General features: G+C 35.4%; 1 protein-coding gene across 2 annotated transcripts; it reads left to right on the top strand.

Annotated features, from left to right (window-relative positions):
- The first annotated feature begins 2,376 nt into the window (after nt 1–2,376).
- Nucleotides 2,377–21,882, top strand: LOC110736276 (protein CHROMATIN REMODELING 5-like). Of its 2 annotated transcripts, none has more exons than XM_021916453.1 (31): nt 2,377–2,812; nt 3,556–4,319; nt 4,508–4,572; nt 4,689–5,090; nt 5,569–5,793; nt 5,954–6,037; nt 7,775–7,834; nt 7,969–8,072; nt 8,416–8,467; nt 10,149–10,212; nt 10,708–10,801; nt 11,350–11,437; nt 11,521–11,655; nt 12,877–13,068; nt 13,144–13,211; nt 15,099–15,192; nt 15,286–15,410; nt 15,522–15,585; nt 15,753–15,959; nt 17,272–17,514; nt 17,838–17,948; nt 18,040–18,126; nt 18,298–18,480; nt 18,570–18,650; nt 18,740–18,973; nt 19,194–19,349; nt 19,451–19,628; nt 19,748–19,929; nt 20,104–20,448; nt 20,541–20,634; nt 20,836–21,882. In XM_021916453.1, the coding sequence occupies exons 2-31, from the start codon at nt 3,638–3,640 to the stop codon at nt 21,297–21,299; spliced, it is 5,163 nt and encodes a 1,720-aa protein (XP_021772145.1). In that variant the 5' UTR covers nt 2,377–2,812; nt 3,556–3,637; the 3' UTR covers nt 21,300–21,882. The 2 variants fall into 2 exon arrangements, with proteins under 2 accessions (XP_021772145.1, XP_021772146.1); XM_021916454.1 differs by having other exon boundaries at nt 3,652–4,319.
- Nucleotides 21,883–24,717: the final 2,835 nt, after the last annotated feature.

Here is a 24,717-nt window from a genome sequence, read left to right on the forward strand (position 1 = left end):
GTGGAAGACCAAACTTCAACAATTGTCTCAAACACAGATTGACCTTGATATTGATCTTGTTATTGCGGAATGTATGTATGTTACTGGGTAGAAATCCTTTAATGGTAATATGCCTTGTTGTTTTATTAGGGTCGGTAATAGGTGTTGCGGGGCGGATACATATCCACCAAAATTTTTTTGTACCCAACAATTATGGAGAATACACACTCAATATTCACATTCGTCGAAACGAGCATAAATCTAAATTCACACCTGCTTCGCCACCCAAGTATATATCCATTACGGAGTACTTGCCTATTAATCATCGATGGAAGGCGGAAATCAAGTAGGTAGATATCGAATGGGAGAGCGAGTGCATGACAAATGTTTATGGGTTAGATACGAATTCAACTTTACCACTTCTCAATGTGGGAATGACTTTGATATTCCATATCCTTGCGTCGATGCCCAACAAAGTACCAAAGTCATACATATACTGGCTCCAACTGAGGCTGATGCTTCCCAAAATTACATCTGACTACTATCCTCATCCTCTACGTACAATTGAAAAAAAAAAAAACAGAGAATGGTAATTTTAACACTAGGTGAATTTAAGTTATAGCGTTGTAATTTGAATATGCATGAGTTTTGAGGTAATATGAAAAAATGATAGGTTAGGATTCTTGGAAAGGTGATCGACTTATTTTCATTTAATTTGAAATTTGACATAAACACAAAGCTTATTACGTAACTTGACCCAAATAGTCAAACAAATTAAAATTAACTATCAAGATGAATTTTAATTTGTACTAACTTAGCTTGAAAAAATCCAATCGATCGAATATCCACTCAATATCAAAACAAAATGATGTGTGGGCCTATTCTCATCCAGTATCAAAATTATATACCTACTTGATTACTACAAAACTACCTCTACTTAAACTAGAACTTATGTGACAATAATATCGATTGTTTGACTATTTGTATCATGCACATAATGAAATACAAATACGTAATACTAGTATATATGTTCTTAGAATGAGAAATTCCATGTACAATTTTACTTAATTACTCTCTCTGTTTTTTTTTTTTTTTTTTTTTTTTTTTTAGAGTTGGATTTGAGACACAACTTTGACCATTAATATCTTAAATTAGAGGTTAGTAAAAATTATGAAAAAAATAATTTATAAAAGTAGACATTATGACAAATCCAACAACATATTATATGATCATATTTATATATTATATATTGGTAAAAAAATTAAGTCAATGATGACCTATGAATAGTGAAATTTTCCAACTTTAGCTTATAAAAAAAACGGAGGGAGTACATATGTTTTTTGATTCGAAAGAGGAACAATAAAATTCCAGCAAGAAAGAAAAAACAAAGCAGAAAGAAAAAACAAACTAAAGCAAAAACATCAAAAACCCACCCCAACTACTTCTACTCCTAACCTAAGGCGAGACTAGGCGAGGGAGAGCCACTCACCTAGCATCCTCCTCAAGAATCCTACCAAGCTCTATTGGAACAAAGTTTACAATATTAAGTTGTACGTCTTGAATGACGTCGCACTTGGCCAACCAATCCGCCGCTCGATTTACTTCACGATACACATGAGCTACTACCACTTTCCATCTATCATCAGCAATTTTTAAGGGAGTACATATGTAAAATAAGTAAATAACCCATTGTAACTTAGACATTCTACTTGTCTCTTTTTATCAAGTAGGCACCTCATCACAAAGAAAGATAAAAACAAGTGTAGTTACTCTAATGTGTTGTACCATATTCAAAAACCTAATTAATAAGTCAACCAAACTTTCAATCTCAACCCTCCCCAAAAACACAAAGAACTTCAAAACACTTCATTAGGTCATCACCACGTGTGATCATCCATTTTAACACTCATAAATCTATCCCCTTTGACCCCTACCTCACACTTAATTAACTTCATTGACCAAAAAAAAAAAAAAAAACCCACTAATTTCATTAACCCTCCCAATACAAAAATAAACACCCAACAAACACTCAAAGTCTAGTTCTTGTTTTTTTTTGAAACAAATTCTTCTTATGTTCATTTTTTTTACAATGAAACCATTTTTTTTTTAAAATAATAAAAAATAAAAACACAAGAAAAACACTCAAAGCCTAATTTTTTATTATTTTACTTTGATATAATCAAAATATTAAATATTATATTAAAAAAAATAACCCAACAAAAATACAAAGCCTAAAAAGTTTTATTATTTCACATTTTAACAACCAAAATAAAAATTAAAAATGCTGTAAAAAAAAAAAAACAACAAAACACTCAAAAGCCTAATTTATTTCAATTTACTTTTTAACAATCAAAATAAATAAAAAAAAATTAATTCCCCTCATTTATTTTAATTTTCACCACTACAAAAAAAAATTTCCCTAATTATATCTCACTTTCTCTCTCCTCAAAAACACCTTTCTCTCTCCTCACAAAAACCCAAACCAACCCTATCATCCTCCTCTCTTTTTACCCTTTCCACCGGGAAACCGCCTTTCTCTCTCCTCTTTTACGGCGGCGATCGTTTCTCCGATTACACTCTCCGTTTTCACAGTATATTTTTTCCGTATTAAACAAGTATATAATATTTTTCCGATTTCCCAAAAAACCCAACAAAAATTAAGGAGAAAAAAATATAATTTTGTTTTTTTTTGAAATAGTAGTCCCTCCTTTTTTTGATTTTCCGGCCAATTTTCCGACGGGTTTTCGAGAAATTGTGCGCGCGATTATTTAACCGGCGCATTATTTTCTCTTTGATTTTCATTAATACTTCAATTGGGCTTCGATTTTTGCAGGTATGGTGGATTTGATTAGTGGGTAGTGAATTGTTTTTGAATTAGGGATTGATTTAGGGTTTTTGGTGTTGGATTTTGGGTCTAGATTCGATTATTAGGGTTTGTTTGTTTAGGGAGTTTGTTAAGTGTTTAGCTCGTTTTGTTTGAAGTGTTCAGTGGCCGATCCATTGTTTGCCTATTTTAATTTGTGTTTGATTGAATTTGGATTTGATTGATTGTTTTGGTATTTGGGGTTGATTTAGGTTTAGTTTGTGATCAATTGGACGTTGAATTTCAATTTTTTGTGCGGTGTGCTAGATATTAACTGTATTCTTGGGTCTTTGTCTAATCATTGCATTTGCTTTAAACATTTCTGGAAGTTTGATTTAGTCATCAAAAAATTTGTTTTTTTTGTTGCATTATTGTCTGTTTGTGTTGTCGTCGAGCTTGCTCTGCTTGGTTTCTCGGACAGTGATTATGGTTGATCACTCAGAGTTAAGGAAAAAACGGGTTTTAATGATAGTCAAAGTCGCCACATATCGAGTCAAATGCCACCATTCTGCAAAGGTTTCTCATAAAATTCAGCTGATGTCCCGTGTTAGTCGACTCTGGTCTCTTCATTCACTCGTCTTACATTAGTTTTACCGACTTTGTACTGCTGTTCTTCGGAGCTCTTACTAGATGCTTGCTTTAGTTTGGCACATGCAATATGAGGATTTTTTTGCTTCATCTGATTGTTTTTTTTTGTTCTTGTGTATTCCTAGGAATTCATTAGGTTAGCAGAGCTTTTGGAATTAAGCTGGTAGCTAATCTGTAGATTATAATATTACAATTCCATGATAGAGGATGGCATTTTTTAGGGATTATTCGAGTGAGGCAGTCACCCACAGAGCCATGGAGGACAAGAATGCTAGTCGCACTGTGAATAGAGTACACAACTCGATAGACATAGATTTGAATTCAAGTGAAAATGACTTTGAAATGAAGATTGATGGACACTATCAAAGTGATGTTGAACCGGATGCTAGCAGACTACCTAATGAGGTGGCTGTCAATGGTGGTGCTGATATGGAACCATCAACTTCTCATACATATGAGAGAAGAAGTAGAGGTTCAGCTGAGAAATGGGGGTCTACTTTCTGGAAAAGCAGTCAGCCAGTTGTTACTCATGATATTTCGGACTCTGGTCATGAATCTAGAAGTGGCTCTGAGTATAAAAATGATGAAGGTTCTGAAGGTAATTCGTTTGGTGGGGAAGACAGATTAGAATTAGAGGAATATGAAGGGCAGAAGGAAACAGAAAAGGTTCCTGCAGACGAGATGTTGTCCGATGAGTATTACGAGCAAGATGGGGATGATCAGAATGATTCATTGCAATATAGAGGTTATAATGCTGCTACGTCCAATCCAAGACCTCAATCAAGGACTATTATGCCAGCTAATGCAAATCCACGAAATCGGAGGAGAGCTTATGATAATGATGAATATGCAGAGGTGGAAGATGATGAAGATGATGATGAAGCAGATGGTTAGTCAATTATTTTTCTTCTATGGGTTTTCCTTATGAAAAGCATTGGTCATACTACAAATATATGTTAGGAAATCACTCCTATTACTTTTCTTCTAGCTGTTTATAGAGGTGCCAGAATTTGGAATATCGTGCTTTAGAATTTGCACTTCTTTGGCATTGAAAGTTTCCTTTCACAATTCTTGCAGAGGATGACCCTGATGATATTGATTTTGAGCCTGATGGAGTTGCTGACGACCGGACAAGGACGAAGGTTGTCTTATGCAAATTTTTAATGTCGAAGACTTTTTATCTGTTTTTATTTATTGTGTTTTATGCTTCAGCTTTATTAGCGTACCTTGTTAAATGTTACCGTGTGAATACCTTCAGGACGATGATTGGGAAATTGAAGATTCAGAAGTAGAGGTTGAAAGTGAAGGGGAGGTTGATGTTTCTTCTGACGATGATTCATACTATAAGAAAAAACCTAGGGGTGGTCAGCGAGTTAAAAGTGGAGGAAATGCAAAGGCTAGCAAGGGGCAGAGATCGCTCTCTGCCCCTACTCGAAGAAGAAAAGGTAGGGTATCAGATGATGAATTATCTGCTGAGGATTCTGAGGATGTCAGTGATGAGAATTTTAGGACAAGGAGAGGTGCTCATCTCCGCAAAAATAGCAACTTGGGACGAAAAAATGAGGCACGCACTTCCAGCAGGTCAACTCGCAAGGTTTCATATGCTGAAAGTGAGGAAAGTGAAGAAGTTGATGAAGGGAAAAATAAGAAGTCTCAAAAGGTTTGTGATTCTCATACTCAGTCTTATATTGCTGCATAATTGTGCATTGGCCTCTTTATTGTAGTAAGATGGGCTAAGGTACCTTTCGTCTTTTCTCTTTTCTGACTAAAAAATGACATGGAAACTATCTGCCTTTTGAACTTAAATCTTTCATAATCCAATTGAATGTTGATTGTCCTTGTGATTCCAATAATTATATACGCTATACTATGTATCAGTTTATTATGTGCCTAAACTTATCACTTCAAGCTTTGTCGGTACCCTCGTCTAGAATCTATGATTAAGTGTAATGGACTCCATTTTAATGGTGCTATTCAATTGGTTGACTTATCTCTGTGTTGATGACTTGCTTCTCTTAAAACTTTGAACAGAATGTCTTTTTTTAATTGCTACTTCAACCCTCTGTTTATTTTTGCTTGTAGGGTGTATTGGACTTGTATTTTTTCACGTTCCTTTATTAATACATTCTTCCTTACAGGAGGATAATGACGAAGAGGATGCTGATGCAATTGAAAGGGTTTTATTTCATCAGCCAAAGGGAATGGCCGAGGAAGCTATGAGAGCCAACATATCTACTCAGCCTGTATTGCTAGGCCACTTTTATGATACCGAATTAGACTGGAATGAAATGGAATTTTTAATTAAATGGAAAGGCCAATCTCATCTACACTGTCTGTGGAAACCATTAGCTGAGCTGCAAAATGTAAGTCTGCATTCATCTGATTTGCCTGGTCATTTCTGTGCTGTCCTGACGAGGAATTATTTCTAGTCATACTGAATGCTGTCCTTAAATTTATTGTGGTCCTTTTCTCCTGTCTGTTCTTTTGATTTTATTATCTTTTCCTTCTCTTTATTGTCTTCAGCTCAGTGGTTTCAAGAAGGTTTTGAACTACATGAAAAAGGTTGCGGAGGATGTAAGATTTCGGATGTCTGTATCCCGTGAAGAGGTGAGTTTCTTTATATATCCTACTTCTTCAAAAATAAGATAGTTCAGATTTAGCTCTTCCCAGAGCATTTGCGGGTTGGAGGTCTGGGTGTGCTGGAATATTGAGTACTATTTAGTTTCTGTTTGATTTGTACTCCTTTTATTATGTGATTTATTGCAAATTGTTGTCACTTTTCCCTTGCCTTTGTGTTTATCGTTTATGTGATGGAGCTATGGGCGGTAGTGGCAATTTGCCTCTGTTTTGTTGGTGGAAGCCATTGCTGAACAATTTATCACTCTCAGTATTCCACAATGTATAATGTGTCAAACAGTGTTAGAATACTTGCATATGTGCATGTTTTTGATTTTTTTCTTGCTCCAGCCTTTTCCATAGACTTCAGGTGTCATTACTTTTGCTTTTTTTTTTGGATATGCTGACATGCTTTGGCGCCCAAAGTTTGACTTTAGGATTTACGTATTAACTTAATAAAAAGGCCGCCATGACCCTTACTTGATTATAACATAAACCATGTATGATCTGTAACCCTGACAGCCCTTGATCATATGAAAGTTAAACAGGAATTGAAAATTGTTTTTGCAAAACCCAGGTGCTATGTCTACTTGCATATATAGTGTCAGTAATTCTGTCTGAATGTGCAGCTTTATGATGAAATCTTTGGATATCAACTTATGTTATCTCCGTAATATGTTTTCATATATTAAACTGCGTTCTTAGCTGTTAAGTACAAGGCTTTGATAAGAAATTTTAACTGCCTTTGTTTTTGCAAATTGATTTCATAGTTCAGCATGACATAATAGTTACAGAGTAATAATTTCAAAAGATAAGGACAGAAATACTTCTTCCGTTTTTTAGATGCATCACTTTCTAAGGGGTTGTTTAATTACACAAAGAGAAGGGGGGAAGTGGAAAATCATGGGAATTTGACAATGGAGGAGTTGTTTAGTTGACAATAAAAAGTGTAAATGAGGGAATTGCAAATTCATGGGAATTGTGACTTCCCACAAAACATGGGAAGTTAATTATCCAACCCCCCCTAGGTAAGTCAAAATTCCCATGATTTACAACTCCCTTCATTCCAACCAAACAACTTTATGCAATTCCCATGAATTTGATGTAGTAATTTAATTCCCATGAAATACAAATTCCTATGGGAAGTAAATTCCCATAGCAACCAAACGACACCTAAATAAGGAAATTTCAAATTAGATGCATCACTTTCCTCTATTTCTCTCACATCACATGGGTCCTCCGTTTACTTTCTCTCCATTTCTCTCATCTCCAAAAACTCCCTAGGAGTCCGTATTTTATAAAATGATGCATCTAAAAAAAACGGAGGAAGTAGCAATCATTTGGTGTAGTAATATGGACTAATATCATGCCCACAACTGTCAGATCTATGCCTTTTGGAGTGTGGACCATTGTACTAATAATTGCTTATTATTCTTGTAAAAATAACTATAATTGCTTATGTACCTTTTGCTCATGTGTCTTCTCCCTTCTGTGTCATTGGGGTTCAAAATCTGCTTCAAAATGGCCTCCCAAGTCCCAATGTAAAAAAAATTAATGACCGTCTAATTTGCATCGATCCCGCCAATATTACTCACATGGCTTTTTAGTTACTTTGTTGGCATTCTTAATTAATATGCTTTTATAAATTTGATAACTCTTAAATAGGAAATAGGCCTTAATATGGTTCACCTACTCTTTGTAATGTAATATTGCTGCATGATTTGTTAGATTGAAGTCCATGACGTGAGCAAGGAAATGGATTTGGATCTTTTCAAACAAAATTGTCAGGTATTGTCTCATAGACCTTGAATTTCGCGTTCCTATTGGTGCTTTCATATATGACCCAATATATTTCTATGGTTACCTCTGGTGTAAGTTCATTTGCAATTGTGAAGATTTGTATCTGTGTATTACATATATAGGTTGAGAGAATTATTGCTGATAGGATCAACAGAGATAGCTCAGGTGAGGTGACTCCTGAGTATCTGGTGAAGTGGCAAGGATTATCTTACGCAGAAGCCACCTGGTATGTTTTTGATCTCTGTTTATTGGTGTGTGTGTGTGTGTGTGTGCGCGCGCTTGCTGTACAAATCTTTTGAAAACAACTTCTATTAGAGTTTAGGTGGTTTGCATAAAAGTGCATTTTGATCTTCCAATGACAAAGCTTTCTAACATGGTGTTTTCTTTGTTGTTGCTGTTTTTTTTTTTTCTTCACATGCATATGATTTCTGGTCAGATAGCTTTACAGATTGTTTTGCTTCATTGGTTTTAATGTCCTGCTGTTCCCCTGAATGCCTATGGTTATTACTGGTTGAACTAAAATTTACACATTGTATCACTTTGTAATTATGAGTTACATGTTATTGCAGGGAAAAAGATGTAGATATTGCATTTGCTCAGGAAGCTATTGATGAATACAAGGTAAAGTATTCAGGGCACTGTGTTTTATTTCCTCTGTATATATTTTTTTCTTTCACATCATTTCTCTTCTTGGTTAGTATGGGTTTGTGTGCTTGTAATTCTTGGACTATATTGCTTTATCTTTGCGTCAGATGGATGTACAATGGTTATATATGGGTCAATAAAGAAGTCACAAGCTGATTTGTGTATTGAACACTCATAGTATTAGTTTGGTTGCCTCATAATTTTTTTAAAGTAGATTACATGTGGATTGTGTGTTTTTGGTCAACATAAGTGTTCCGTTTTATAGCCCTGGAGTTTTGGGTCTATAATTATGAATTTGAATTGTAGAATTGCTTTTGATGCTGCAAGATAAAAACCATTACTATGCTTATTTCATGGATGATCAAATAGCTTCTTCACGGCTAATCATGATATGTTTTCATCCTCTATAGATATGAATGACTTGATTGTGGTATAACTGGTATCTTGTAAAAATGTACATATGTAAACTTCTGCATGGTACCCCTTTGGTAGATCCAAAAACTCCATATGTTACCCTTTTCTTTCAACTATATACATTTTCTGACAATTCAATGGCTCTATGCTCTGCGCTCTCTTTCCAACAAATCTTCCATAGAAGCTACCCAACAATTCCATTGGCCTTCCCTCTTACCACTCTCCCACTCCCCTCTTTTTTACTCATTCGCCAACCACCAAAACCAGAAATTTACATATCCACTATCATCTCGTGCCAATTTCACCAATTCTTTTTCTCTCCCATCTTTGTCCACAGTACCCCCTTCAATAAAATTATTATTGCTGCTGTAATAAATTAGACCACGGTTTTGGACTTTTTGGTCACTAAATAGAGTGAAAACTGCCAGCAGTTCTAGATTTAGGCAGCCAGTCTTGACTAGCTAGGGACAAATATAGCCTATCATCACCACTAAGAAAGGTTTCCCTCTTTTTCCCTCCTTCCCCTGATTTGTGTTCTGGTTGGGAGGCGGTGAAGAAGTTGATGGCTGTGGTGTGATTGCTGGTGTAAAGTGCAGACTATTGGTGGGGATGATTATGGCTATGAAGGGGAACCGTTGAGTGGCTACCATGGGGGTTTGGGGGTGTGGTGTTAGGGATGGCTATCTTTGGAATGGGATGGGTGTGAATGATTGGTTATGAGCAGTTGTTGGTGGTTTTGTGGTGAATAGTGGAGGTAGCGATGCTGGTGAGGGAATGCTGAGGTGGGTTAGGTGTTGGTGAATTGGTGGCTTGGTGGGAGAAAAGAGAGGGAAAGGATGGTTTTGTCTCCTTTTCCTTATTGTGAGGTGAGTGGTATATCTAGTTATTTCAGCTATGTGAGTATGTGACATGAGTACATAAATAAATAGTTCACGGAAATTGGACTGAATGTTATGGTGTAAAGTTGGTTGCAATTGATATGGTGCCAGATAAATTTCTAGAAATTTTGGTACCAGATTGAATTGATGATATGATTATCTGCCGTTGGTTGGTTGGGTTGGGAATTTGTAATGCTTGATGGTAATATTTGTTCTGCATGTGGCATTGGGGTGTTTTTTTTTTTTTTTTTTTTTTTTTTTTTTTTTTTTTTTAAACTATTTATTTGTGAACTCACTGTCTTACTTTTTTATTTTTATATGTGCATAATTTGATTGTTCTTTATTATATGTGGTGCTTTGATCAGGCTCGTGAGGCCACTGTAGCGGTGCCGGGAAAAACAGTGGATGCACAGCGTAGGAAGATTAGAGGTATGGCATCTTCAATAAGTGCTTCTTGTTTTCATAAATGAAGCTACTTCTTGCTACAAAATTATCGTAGGTGCATGATTTTTGGTTTTATATTGTAAGAAGTGGTTGTGTTCTGGTGGATGTTGTCAAGTACTTCCTCCGTTTGTTTTAATCTCAACGTGTGAAATTTTACACTATTAACTCGCACTCATTTGATCGTCTTTTGTGATTTATATGTTGGAAACATATAACCACGTGGGATTTTGTTAGATTCGTCTAGAAATATACTTTCTTAATATCAACTTTTTATAATTTTTTTTTTACTAAAATACAACTTAAGATATTTAAGTTATAAAATGTGCATTGGCAAGCGTGAAATCCCCAACGTTGCGATTGAAAAAAATCGGAGGAAGTATTCTGTTAAACTATTCCTTTTTATGTAGTTACTTTGGATTTAATCACATTATGCTGTTAGCACAAACAATCCCTTCTATATCGATATTTTTTTCTGTGTAGGAAGTTTGCGGAAGCTGGATGAGCAGCCTGAATGGCTGAAAGGTGGAAAACTACGTGATTATCAGCTTGAGGGCCTGAATTTTCTTGTTAACAGGTACAGAGTGATCTTATGTAGTTTTCAGTGTGACTCCTGAGATTTGTAAATATTTTTTGGATAAGCAACGGTTTTTTTAATTTTTTTTTTATGATCCTTGATTCTTATTAACTTTTTATGATCCTTGATTGGCTTCAACGTAAATTAGCTTCAACGTAAATGTTTTTGCTGTACTGGGGCATGAAGTGTTAATTTAGCTTATGTCTGGTTGAGCATACGGTGGATATATACTGCATACTTAATGTGTGAATCCTCTGAACAAGCAAGTACTTCAGAGGGCTTTTAACACATAAATGAGCTTGAGTGTCCATTCTTTTCCAGTTTGTGAATAAACTATATAAGTTATGATCCTATTACAAATTATTTTGCAGTCAACTAGCCAACTAGGTTTATATTTGTTTTGGGATGCTTTCATATTGTTTATTTTGTTTTAAATTTTTTTATTTATTTAACTTTTTTCCCTTGTGTTTCTGGGGAATGAAATTGTCATTTAAAACTGCTTGGTAGCTTTTTTATTTGCAATGATTGTTGCCACTTTCTTGTTACAGCTGGAGGAATGATACTAATGTCATTCTAGCTGATGAAATGGGTCTTGGCAAAACTGTTCAATCTGTTTCTATGCTTGGTTTCTTACAGGTAGAATTTTGTTTGTATATGTTCAATAAATTTGCTTCCCTTTTTCCAATCAAATCTGTAACTGGTGTTTTGCCTTTTTGCAGAATGCCCAACAAATTAATGGTCCATTTCTTGTAGTTGTACCATTGTCTACCTTATCCAATTGGGCAAAAGAATTTAGGAAATGGCTTCCAAGTATGAATGTTATAGTTTATGTTGGAACTCGTGCTAGCAGAGAGGTGATTATTTCATTTTTTTTTTAATGTTTACTTCACTATTCTTGCATGTTTTATTTCTTATTTTTCCTTGGCAGAGTTTGTCTTTCTTTTTTGTTCTTCCCCTTTTTGTTATGTATCTGATCCTACCTTATGAAGAAGGCATTGATCCATTGTTAATTCTCGAGTTTTTGGATGTTTCACATTGTGAACCATATCTTTATATTTAAAGGAAGTTCCAGATGCAATTTATTATCATAACCTATTTGCAAACCTTGGTTGCCAGTACTTTTTTGTAAGGGAAGTTTTTCTATGGTTTATGTATTCTCTTTTATATGGTTAAACAGTGGGGGCTAGTTTTTCTTTCACTTGCAGTAGTCTGTATTATGTGCTTATGTGATGTAAATTTATTAACATTGTCCCTACTTTATTAGAGTTAATTGCTTATTTTTTTTTTCTTTATTTGTTTTGTTTTGTTTTGTGGAAGAGACACTAAAGGAAAGGATGTATGTTGTAAAAGATTAGCTTCAAGATATATAGAAGTCAATCCATCAAAGCTTTAATCCCATAAGTGGGGTCGGCTTTCAAGGTATATAGAAGTATTGAAACCAAAATAAAGTAGGGACAATGTATTACCATCTGCCAGATAAGGCAGGGCTAATTGTAGACGACCTGATTTTTTGAAAGATATGAAACTCGAATTAAAACCTTACCTACTTACCTCTTGGACCACATTGTGTTTGCATGCCAGTTTCCTTGTTCCCCTGGCCCTTTCACTACAAAAATTGATTTTTTTTCATGCAGTTCTATACTTTCCTTCTCTCTCTTTTCAGACACCTTGAAAACATTAAAGGATGATTAGTGGAAAAATAAAAATGCATGCCTCCTTAGATGAATATAAGCCCAATCATTTTTTTTTCCATTATTGAATAATGCCTTGATCTTATATATTTTTGAATATATGGTTTGTTTTGTTTTCTTTCCATGGGTAATACTTTGTATGAGTCTACCGTTTCTGGGTTGTTCCATGTTTCGTGTATCCATCTCTAATCGGTTTGGAAAATTCTAGTCTGTTTTCCCCATAGTTCTTCCTTTCATTTGATGTTAAAAAGACCATAATCCTTCGTATTGTAATGTTTGGAAGATTTTAGTACCATTATGATTATTTTGTTTAATGTATAGCTGGAAGTTCTGGATGTTTTGCATGTAATGTAATGGTGGACTGCTCCATTCTCTGATTTGCAGGTTTGTCAGCAGCATGAGTTTTACAATGAAAAGAATACAGGCAGAACGATTAAATTTGACGCCTTGTTGACAACATATGAAGTTATTCTGAAGGATAAGGCAGTGCTGTCAAAGATCAAGTGGAGCTATCTAATGGTTGATGAGGCTCACCGGCTAAAAAATTGTGAAGCATCGCTATACACTTCTCTCTTGGTATGCCCCGTTTGCCAAATATTGTATTGGGTTACTTTTATATAAACTTAGTGTCTGTTCCTTAAATTTTGGCAGGATTTTAGCACGAAGAACAAGCTGCTTATTACTGGAACTCCATTACAGAATAGTGTAGAGGAGCTATGGTAATTATATAATTACTGAAGATATTTCTGCCTTTGTGGATGCTTACTGTATTGTTGTCATGCGAATTAGTATAGCACCCAATAGAATTACATGGAGAATGCAAATAAATTACGTTGTGGTAGAGGGGGAGGGAAGAGTGGTGAAGGCATTTATTAAAGCTGATTAGATATACTCTATGTAGATACCAGTCATATAGATGGGAAATTCATCTATTTTCTTAAAATCTGATATTGGATTGAATCTTGCAAGTAGCTTGATACAACGTGGACTGTGGAGTGGATTATTGATCGCTACAGGAGCTCTTATTCTCTGGGTGTAGGTGATAACATATGGCTTAAAAGGTTTTGTTTCTTTGAGGCCATGATACCCTTTGTATGACTAAGCTCTCAGCTCCTGAATGACTTTTGTGATATGTTGTTATTAGAGATGAAAATGAGAATTTGAATTTTTTCATTTGTGGAATCATTCTATTGTTTGGACTAACATTTAAACCCTTAATTGTCTTTTTATTAAAAAGTTAATAAGAATTATTGCTTAATTGTTTAGATTAGTAGTAGTCTTAGGGGGTCAAAACCCTATTAAATTAATCTTTGTGAGAGTTGGATTAGTTCTCTTTCTAGATCTAAGTATTATTTTTTTAACAACTAATTGACATCGATTATTGAGCAATCCAGTCACTTATTCCAACTTCCTTTAAAGCTCCAATAGCTGAATTAAGATATGTCTCAGCCTAAACGTGGGCATTCTTTCTTCCATCTGCATCAAGCTTTTCAAGGAAGCAGATGGGTTACTTTTTGAATAAGCTCTAACAGCTGACTACATTAGAGTCATAGCTACTGTTTTTTCTTATGCCGCGTTAGCTAAAAGGCATCTGAGTATGAGGAGTGCAGATGTGTGTGATAAATTGTCTCTAATAACCTGAGCACCATAATCTACAACAAATGCCAGGATGCACTCACCCCCAGCTGTCTCTAGCGCTATGTTTGTAAGCTTCTGGGGAAGCAATGGTAGAGTAGCAGATCAGATAATACAAAAATTTTAGATAATACAAGAGTATGATCAATATAGATTAATTGTATTTTGTATGAGGCTTTCATACCGTAGTATATCCCAAATCCGCCATTTAATTGCTATTGCTTTAACTTGGCCCTAGATTAGAAGCCTTAATTCAATTAATCCCCGAGGTATTGAGTCAATCAAAACTGGTGGTTTCTGGTCAAATTGGGTGAGTAGCCTTGGGAAGCTCTTCAAAGTTTGCATGGGTAAAAGAGAAATTTACTAGGAGGACTGTTGGTTCTTTGGAGTCAGTTGTCATGTTATAAGTAGTGAGTCTGTCAAAACTGGTGGCTGGCGGTCAACTTGGGTGCGTAGTCTTGGGAAGCTCTTCAAAGTGTGCCTGGGTAGGTGAGAAGTTTACTAGGAGGCCTGTTGTTGGTTCTTTGGGGTCTGCTGTTACTTCCAAAGGAGGGAGTTCTAGGCTTGGTAAAGTCCTGAGAGGCCTACAAAGAGGAGAATAGGATCTTGTTTATTGTTCTACCATGGTTTCCTGAGTGATAATAGCCATTTGGGGTTGTGGAATCCGTGTCTGTTGTTAGACCTATTATTAGGTTTATGAACAGATTCTCTGTTGAATGCTAATACTTCTTGAATAGACATTTTTCTGAGAAGAAGAATCTGCTCACTTTTATAGTTGGCATAAATTATGCCTTTTTTATTTTATTTTATTTTATTTATTTATTTATTTTTTTTTTTTCCGGAAATAATAAATGTCTCCTTGCAAGTCTTTTGGAAATGGATTCCCAATGCTTTGCCTTAGTGAAATTAGCACTGTTTAATTTATTGATTATTTCCTGGTTGAATTAACTCTTGCCCTGTTTTGATCACAGGGCTCTGCTTCATTTCCTGGATCCTGATAAGTTCAGGAATAAAGATGTTTTTGTTCAGAACTACAAAAATCTTAGCTCATTCAATGAGATTGAGGTAAGATTACTTTTGGTAAATTCTTTTTGTTTCAGTTATAATGATTAGAAAACTGTATTTTTATCCTTAAAAGTTTTGCTGGATTTTTGCTAGCTTGCTAATCTTCACATGGAGTTGAGGCCTCACATTCTCAGGAGAGTTATTAAGGACGTGGAGATATCTTTGCCACCTAAAATTGAACGAATTCTTAGGGTTGAAATGTCCCCATTGCAGAAACAGTGAGCACTTAAACCAGTGTTCTTTTTTCTTATTCTTTTTTTTTTTTTTCAGTCGTCTGCTGTTCTTTTATTATTTTTATCCATTTTAATGCTCTTATGCCTTGCATATAGGTATTATAAATGGATTTTAGAACGCAACTTCCATGACTTGAACAAAGGAGTTAAGGGAAATCAGGTAAGTTGTCTTCATTGATGTTTTTAGTATAGCAGATGTTAAAGATTTTATATCTTTTTCCATACCACATTTCTTATAGGACATCTTGTTGTGCAAGGCTACATGTTGAATTAATTACCTTTTAGCCTCTTAGTAATTTCTGATAGGAATTTATATTGATTGTGCAGGTTTCACTGCTGAATATTGTGGTGGAGTTGAAAAAGTGTTGCAATCATCCATTCTTATTTGAAAGTGCTGATCATGGCTATGGTGGGGAGTCTAATGATGGAAGCAAACTTGAGCGAATGATCCTTAGTAGTGGCAAACTAGTGATTCTTGATAAGCTGCTTGTAAAATTGCATGAAACAAAACATCGAGTTCTTATATTCTCACAGGTTTCTTCTGGAATCTTTTTGTAGTTATGAAATTATTGTTGTTTTTATTGTGACATTTTTCTTCATCTGTTTTGAAGTTGCTTATTAACTTTATTTAGCTGTTTAATCATTATTTTGCAGTACTGCTGATTGTTTGCATTGTGTTAAATGCTTGATTATCTGTGGTTTGCATCTCGTATGACTAGTATGAACTTTGTGCATCACTGCATCTTCATACAGACCTATCAAGTTGGATGTTTGGCTACATTATATCTTGTGAGATCTAAGCTGTTGTCAGGGGGTCTCACAGAATGTGTGAAACTATGTGCCTCCTGGCATCGAAGTATTTTGTGTAATTTTGCATGATATGTCCCCCCCCCCCCACCTCCCCCTCATTCTTTTGTATTGTTTATTACACTCTCCATCCCGTAATATTTGCTTGTATTCTTTTTTTGGTGTTCTGAAAATGTGGTATCTTTTTTCTAATACATAAATTTGCCATAGTACATTAGTACCCCAGCTTTTTTCCTTTTCCTATATAAAATAGTAAAAATACCCCAGCTTTTTTTTTTTTATTTTTTTCATTTTTTTTTTAACGTTTCCTAATATAAAAGTAATAAAACACCTATGTTCCTTAAACTTTTCCTGTATATAAATGACCCCTTTTAAGATTATTATTCACTCCCTCTTCTACCCTTAATCCCCGTGAAAAATGAGAAACGAGCACTATATTGTGGGACGGAGGGAGTATCATGTAGATTTAGGTATTGATGGTTGAAAAATAAGTTAATGGACATGCTATGAATTAACACAGCTTAAGCATCATTAATGGCAGATAATAGCAAGAACACGGTTTTTGATTAATCAACTGAATTACAGCACTTTTGTATGATAATTAGGGAGGTGGATTTCATCTGAATTTTGCTTTCTAAAGCTAACCCTAAGCATTAAGCAATATTCAACATAGTGATATCTTCCTAATTTTCTCTTCTCATAGCATTTCATCCCTAACAAACTCCTTAACTTATTTCCCAGGCTTCCCCCATAACTAACTATAATGATACTGTCTAAAATGCCCCTGTCCCCTTAAATCAGTTGATTGCAGAACATTAGTCTTTGACTGTGGAGATTCATCATCTATGTGTACTCTTGTTTGGTGACTATACTTTGGCTAGAAAAGAGGAGTTTTTTCTGCTATTTGTATGTTCGTGTCACTCTTAATTCTTATTTTAAAATACTTGTAGACTCTTTTTTTCTATTGTTTTACTTGTGTATGCAACTGGTTAATCGGAGATAATTCTAGACTTTTTTCTAAGTATTGTTTAATATGCAGATGGTAAGAATGTTGGACATATTGGCAGAGTATTTGTCTCTGAGAGGATTCCAGTTTCAAAGGCTTGATGGTAGTACTAAGGCTGAGTCACGGCACCAAGCTATGGAGCATTTTAATGCCCCAGGAAGTGATGATTTTTGTTTCCTTCTGTCCACTCGGGCTGGTGGACTGGGCATAAACTTGGCAACTGCTGACACAGTTATTATATTTGATTCAGATTGGAACCCTCAGAATGATTTGCAGGTTTTTAACTAGAATACGTGAACTCTTTACCTATTTGTAGAAACAAGAACTTTTTTTTTTTGTAAGAATTCATCCTTTTATTAGCAATTTAGAGAACTTAAATCCTGTACAAAACCTCCAGGCAAAGGTGAGAACATAAGAAGATGATACGGTATTTTATTCAAACAAAAGCAACCTTGTCCTAAGATCTGTAGCACTTACTTGTCTTGGTAACTAAATTTTGGACTGTTTCCATCATTGCTACTGTAATCTCCTCTTTTTCTCTCTACTTCCTCTTTTACTTGATTCTTTGCTGATTTTTATATTTTCCACTGTTGTGGTAGGCAATGAGTAGAGCTCACAGGATTGGGCAGCAGGAAGTTGTTAACATCTACCGTTTTGTAACAAGTAAAAGTGTTGAAGAAGATATCCTTGAAAGGGCAAAGAAAAAGATGGTAAAATGATTGACTCTTATTTGGCCCTTGATGATGGTATATTTTCGTATTTACATTGTTAAATTTTAATTGTATTGTTTCCTTGTTATAGGTCCTTGATCATTTGGTGATCCAGAAGCTAAATGCAGAGGGTAGACTAGAGAAGAAAGAGGCTAAAAAGGCGGTTACCTTTGACAAAGTAAGATGAGTAACTTCTTATCTTATTGATTACTTTGGCCTTACCTTTGTCTCCTTCTTTATGTTTCCTTGGTATTTAAGTTTTGACTTTTTAATTTCTGTTTTTTATTGTTCGTCTTTAATTTGCTGTTATCTTTGAGACTGTCTGATTTGACATCTTCTTTCACTGTAGAATGAACTTTCAGCAATATTGAGGTTTGGAGCTGAGGAGCTATTTAAGGAAGAGAAAAATGAGGAGGAAAGCAAAAGGAGACTTTTGAGCATGGATATAGATGAAATTCTCGAGAGAGCAGAGAAGGTTGAGGACAAGGGAACTGAAGGGGAACAAGCCAATGAGCTTCTCAGTCAGTTTAAGGTATGATCTGATGTTTCATTTGTTTGATAAAGCTCCTGTGCATCTTTAGGCAATGAATTTTAAATAATATTGGGGGCAAACATATGTAGGTTGCAAATTTTTGCAATGCTGAAGATGATACTAGTTTCTGGAGCCGTTGGATAAAGCCAGATGCTGTTGGGCAAGCAGAGGTTCAATTTATTGCTTTGTGTACTTCATCATTTGGTGGCATTTTACTACAAATCCTTTATATGTTTCCTTATAAAATTGATATATGCAGGAGGCATTAGCTCCTCGAGGAGCAAGATATACTAAGAGCTATGTGGAGCCTGTCCAACCCGATGGAAGCAACAAAAGGAAAAAGAAGGAAGCTCCATCAGTGAGGGCAAATACAAAGCGTCGTAGAGGTGAATCATCTCATATGGTCCCAATGATTGATGGTGCTTCAGCTCAAGTAAGAGATTGGTCTTCCGGAAATTTGCCAAAGAGAGATGCAACTCGTTTTGCAAAGGCTGTAAGATTCATATATCTTGCCTCCCTAGTTTGAGTTATGGTCTTATGGATTGTAGATTTATTTGGGAGAGGGAATTTGATTATTCCCTATATTCAGTATAATTTTGTTCTGTAGGAGGGGTGGTGGAAAAAGGGGCTGAGTTTTTGTGGGCATCCCGTTAGATTTGTGTTCCTTTAATGAAATTTTGCTAATATTTATTTGTATTGGTCTGATGGAATAGGTTATGAAGTTTGGTAATGCAAGCCAAATAGACTTAATTGCAGCTGATGTTGGAGGTGCAGTTGAAGCAGCTTCAGTCGATTCTCAGGTTGAGCTTTTTGATGCTTTGATTGATGGGTGTCAAGAGGCAGCTAAAGAAGAAAAGATTGATCCAAAGGTATATATTAATGTAAATTTTAAAGGCGAAGCCTATTCAATTTTGTTATGGCTGTCTCTTGGCTGTGTGGCGCTTGCTTATGTTTTCATGTTTATCTGCAGGGTCCTCTTTTGGATTTCTTTGGTGTTCCTGTGAAGGCTAGTGATATGGTAAATCGTGTAGAGCAGCTTCAACACTTAGCTAAGCGAATAGGTCGTTATGAAGATCCCATTTCGCAGTTCCGAGTGCTAAAGTACCTGAAACCTGCAAATTGGTCAAAAGGGTGTGGGTGGAATCAAAGTAAGCGAATAGTATGATCTATTCTGTTAAGGTTTATTTATTTATTTCTTTTTTTTTTAACTGTTTGTTCATGTTTTTGTGAAATTTGTGATTTGTCTAACCTGATGTATACTTGTTAGTTGATGATGCAAGATTGCTTTTGGGTGTGCATTATCATGGTTTTGGCAATTGGGAAAAAATTCGGTTAGATGAAAGGCTTGGCTTAACAAAGAAGATTGCCCCAGTTGAGCTTCAAACACATGAAACTTTTCTTCCGCGGGCTCCCAATCTGAAGGATCGTGCTTTGGCACTACTTGAAATGGTATTTGAACTTGGATTAAGAAAGCTGTACTGGTCTGGATGTGATTTATATATATTTTTTTCTCTATTATTGGTTCATTCTTTGCTTCCCGTTGTGTGTGAATGAATGTAATGCTGGTGTTATTCATCAAAATCTTCGGAACTTATGTATAAAGTTCGTTTATGCATTGTCCAGGAAATTTCTGCTGTTTCCGGGAAAAATTCTAATCCTAAGGGGCGCAACAAATCTTCAAAAAACATGGAGAATCTTCATAATGTAGCAAAACCTCGCGGCCGAGGGCGGGGGAGGCCGAGCTCACCCAAGCTTAACCAGATGGATAAAATCAGGTCCCAAAGATCCCAGAAAGTAGAACCTTTAGTTAAAGAAGAAGGAGAAATGTCTGATAATGAAGAAGTTTACGAGCAATTCAAGGAAGTGAAATGGATGGAATGGTGTGAAGATGTCATGATGGAAGAGGAAAGGACTTTGAAACGTCTTCAGAAGTTGCAGACTACTAGCGCTGACCTTCCTAAGGAGAAGGTTGTTTTGTCAACTTTTGCTATGTCAACAACTTTGATGTCTTTGAAGCTAACGTTTGTCTTTTTTGTAACCCTGTTCCCTTCTTGGTACAGGTACTCTCAAAGATCCGCAAGTATTTGCAACTTATTGGCAGGAGAATTGATCAAGTAGTTTTTGAACATGAGCGTGAACCGCATAAACAAGATCGTAAGTTCAATTGCTTTCTGATAATTTTGTTTTACCTTATTTTCATTTGTGCCAACCTGGCTAGTTTGGGAGCTCTGTTTTCAGATAGTGAAACAGTGTGTGCTGCTTATCATCACTGCTCTTCAGTTGAATCCGGATTTAGTTCTTTTCGAATGATATTTTAAGTCTGATGATCTGATCCTAACTTTCTCCGTTTGTTAGGAATGATGATGCGTTTATGGAAATACGTTTCAACCTATTCTAATTTGACCGGGGACAGGTTGTGTCAAATTTATTCCAAACTTAAGCAGGAACAGGAAGATGAAGCTAGGTTGGGGCCGTCCCACATCAATGGAAATAACGCCTTCCAGCGTCAGTCAGCTAGACTGAAGGGACTACAGAACAATAACTCTTATCAAACAGGTGAACCGGGTCTCAAACTCCATGATCCAGCAAAGTTTGAGGCATGGAAACGGAAGAAAAGAGCTGAGACAGATGCTTTCTTAGTGGCGGAAGACCCTTTCCAGAAACCTTCGAGTAATGGTCAGAGATTGCCAGCGTCAAATTCTTTGGGAATATTGGGTGCTGCACCAGCTGACAGCAGGCCTTATAATAATGAGAGGCCGTACAAGATACGTCCAGGCGGTTTCCAACAGAGGCAGGGTTTCTCATCAGGTATTAGGTAGCTGTCCAAATGAAGGTGGACTGAATGCTGTTACAGGAAAGATTTCAGATTGCTCTTTTGCCACCTGATGGGGTCATGCTCTTGCAGCGACTAGCCCCTCAAAATTTTATTGGCCCGCGGGGATAATAATATTTTATTTGTTGTCAAAATGGCCAACGTTAAGCCTTGGGATGCCAGATAGCAGCGTCCTGGTTTAATGGTTAGAAAGTACAATCATCTACACTTTGACATAAGCAGTGACAAGTAACACAGACAAATGAAGATGTATTTGTCTATTTGAGTCCTGGCAAAAGCTGTGTTTTGTTTTTTCTTTTAGATAGAGGCCAGCAATTTGCTTACAAGTATAGTTTAAAGTAGAGAAAGAAATGTAGAGAGGTCTTTAACCTAGTTTCTTTGTAATCTACTCATACTGGGTGGATGCTGTATTTAGTACTTACCGAAGTTAGCGCGCCTTCAGAAATGTACATTATTCAGTTTTGTTATCAAAATCAATTTTGGTCACTGCAAGCAGCTTGTAGATACTTTTTGATTGATGATAAAAGTTTACATTCCCATTTATACAACATTGAGATTGATTGCTTTTGTTTTTGTTTTGCAATTGTTCTGTTGCTCTCTTTTTCTAACCCATTCACCCAAATCAATGAATATCTGCTGTAATCTTTGTTTTTATACTCCGTTACTGCTAACTGTGCTTTTCTCTGTTGTTTTTCCTTCACCATCTGTATCTTGAGTCAGATGAAGATCTTTTTCTTAAGATGGTGAAATTTGATCGCTCAAGGTGCATCGCCAATATGAGGTAACAGTGCATTCCATTCTTGTCACATGTTTGCTATCGAGGATAGGATATCTTTTACAGTTTTATTCTATTGAATGCAGCTGGTTTATTGCCAGATTCTTGAATCTCCTGATAATATATCGTTTTGATTGAATTTACGCTGATGCTTCCAATTGATGAGGGCCTGACTGCCTGATGTTCAAAGTGAATCAAGATCTGAATATTCGTGCGTGATGATTCTCTTGCCATTTGTTGATCTGGACTTCACTTTAAGGTCAGTTCTTGCTAAACAGCTTAAGTATGATTCTTGTTGGAGTCTACCTTATAATGACACCCAGGTTATCTAGAATCCTAAGCGGTGTTTGACAAGAGAGCTGTCACTTGGACTCAGGTGGTGCTCATGTGAGACACGGGTATGTGTCCAAGTGTCTTACTGAGCTATATTATGAAAAATATCGGTGTATTGGTCCATAGTTTAGAGTGTTAATTGTCTAGGATAGAAGAAATGAGCTTTTGCAAGTGAAATTAAGAGTACGAGAATCATAGGCCAATATTATGTGTTTGGGAATCTTTGTTACATGGGCAAGTTTAAACTAAGTTTACTACTAGCATTAATTCATGAACTTCAGTGTTTATTAGACAAGTGAGAATTATAGAACTTCAAGAACATGTTTCAGACCCAGGGAACTAAATAGAATCAATAATTGGTTACCAATTAAGATCTTTATATTTTGATGATGTCTTTTTCTATGTAATTAAAATGATTTCCATTCTTTTTGTAAGTATTTGCAATTGGTCACTCATGTACTGCTGGCGAAAGCTCGGACTTTGGAAGTATGTTTGATAGCCTAATCCTAATGTTTTTGACATTGCTAAGATGAGGTTCTGGAGGAATGCTCCAAATGATCACACGTCCCCGGTGTTTGGTTTCTTGTTTCTCTATAATGTATGTACAAATCTACAGTAGAGAAGGAACAAAAATTTGAGAAGGATCCACATCATAGGAAAACACATCGGAGCAGCTATAGCGCGTAGTTGTGTGGTAGTTGCCTTCCTGGGAAGATTGTGGTTGATGCTTCGTTATCTTATTATCTATTACTTAGCTTTCTCAGCCCCAAAATAAAATAAAATTAAATGAATAAAGGATTCTACATTATGTAAAATTTAATTTTGCACTTTTTACAATTTTGGGAGGTTTTATGCTTCAACTTTGTTGATGTGTATGGTTATTAGAACTTTTTCTTTTTTTTTTTTTTTTTTTTTTTTTTGAAAGGATATTAAGATTTTTAACTTTTTTTTTTTTTTTTTTTTTTTTTTTACGGGATATTAATCTTATTGTTAAGGGCTTGTTTGACATTGTTTTTTATTTTTAATTTTTTGTTTTTTTAAAACAAAAAACCAAAAACAAGAAAAGATGTTTCCACTTTTCTGTTGTCGGTTTTCAAAATTATCATGATTGACTCATTTTTTATTCATTATATAACATATATCATATGACAATGAAAAACAAAAAACCAAAAAACAAAATACCACAACGATACCAAATGAACCCTAAGTTAAGTGATTAAGCGTTTTAAATTTTTATTTTTTATTTAAATTGCCATGGATAAGTGGTATTTGGTCGAACATAGGAAGTACTAGGGGTGCTAATCGAGTTGAGCAGCTCGTGAACAACTCGAACTCGACTCGGTCAAAGCTCGGTCAAAACTAAGTTCGAGTTGGCTCGACTCGAATTCGGCTCAACTCGAGATGTAAACGAGCACGAGTTGAGCAAGCTTTAACTCGACTCGATAATCTCGTGAGCAACTCAATAATATATTTTATTAGTATATAATTTACAAACGAAGTTACAATGTTTAAAATAATTTGACACTTAATAAGAATTAATTTATATTATAAAAAAAGAAAGAGTAAATCTTTAATAATAATAGATAAATAAATAAGAAAACTATATAAAGTGAACAAAAAAAATTATGGCCTATAATTTTAAAAGGACCAAAACTTTCACGAGCAGATCGTGAGCTACTCGACTCGACACAAAACCTCAACGAGCACGAGTCGAGCAGGTCTTATTGACTTGTAACTTTAGCGAGCACGAGTTGAGCACATGTAAAAAAATTTTGAGTCGAGTCGAGCACCTCTTAGCTCGTGATCGACTCGCTCAATTAGCACCCCTAGGAAGTACTCTAGGTTTGTTGGAATCATTGATACACATTTTTCAATTATTAATACAATATATTTAGTCCAATATACTACCTCCGTTAACAGTTATTTGCAACGATTTGACATAAATTAGAGAGGAAAAAATGTCTAATCGTTGCAAATAACTGTTAACGGAGGTAGTATTAATGGTTAATGACTCAATTCATGTTGGATACTCTGAAAGTTCCATTTAGTTCAAAAAGGAAAGAAGAAGCATTTAAAAAGTGCATTGATTTATTAATAATTAAAATTTGATAGAAAAAAATTGGAAAATGATAGATGAATTTTTATTTTATTTTTTTTTTAAAAAAAAAAAAAAAAATCATTATCATGCATTTAAAATGAACAGCTACAACATTAATTGAGGAACTACATTCCAATGTGCAATATGCAATATGCTATAAGCAACACAATGAGAGATCTTATCTCTAATACTTCGCCA

The sequence above is a fragment of the Chenopodium quinoa genome, unplaced genomic scaffold (assembly GCF_001683475.1).
Source record: "Chenopodium quinoa cultivar QQ74 unplaced genomic scaffold, ASM168347v1, whole genome shotgun sequence".
Lineage (NCBI taxonomy): Eukaryota > Viridiplantae > Streptophyta > Magnoliopsida > Caryophyllales > Amaranthaceae > Chenopodium > Chenopodium quinoa.

What these genes read in the sequence shown, in the direction of transcription:
- LOC110736276 (XM_021916453.1), top strand. Translation starts at nt 3,638, where the DNA reads ATGGCATTTTTTAGGGATTATTCGAGTGAGGCAGTCACCCACAGAGCC. An exon ending in AAAATAAGAAGTCTCAAAAG is followed by an intron (nt 5,091 to 5,568) that starts GTTTGTGATTCT and finishes TCTTCCTTACAG; the next exon opens with GAGGATAATGACGAAGAGGA. An exon ending in AAGCTATTGATGAATACAAG is followed by an intron (nt 8,468 to 10,148) that starts GTAAAGTATTCA and finishes TGCTTTGATCAG; the next exon opens with GCTCGTGAGGCCACTGTAGC.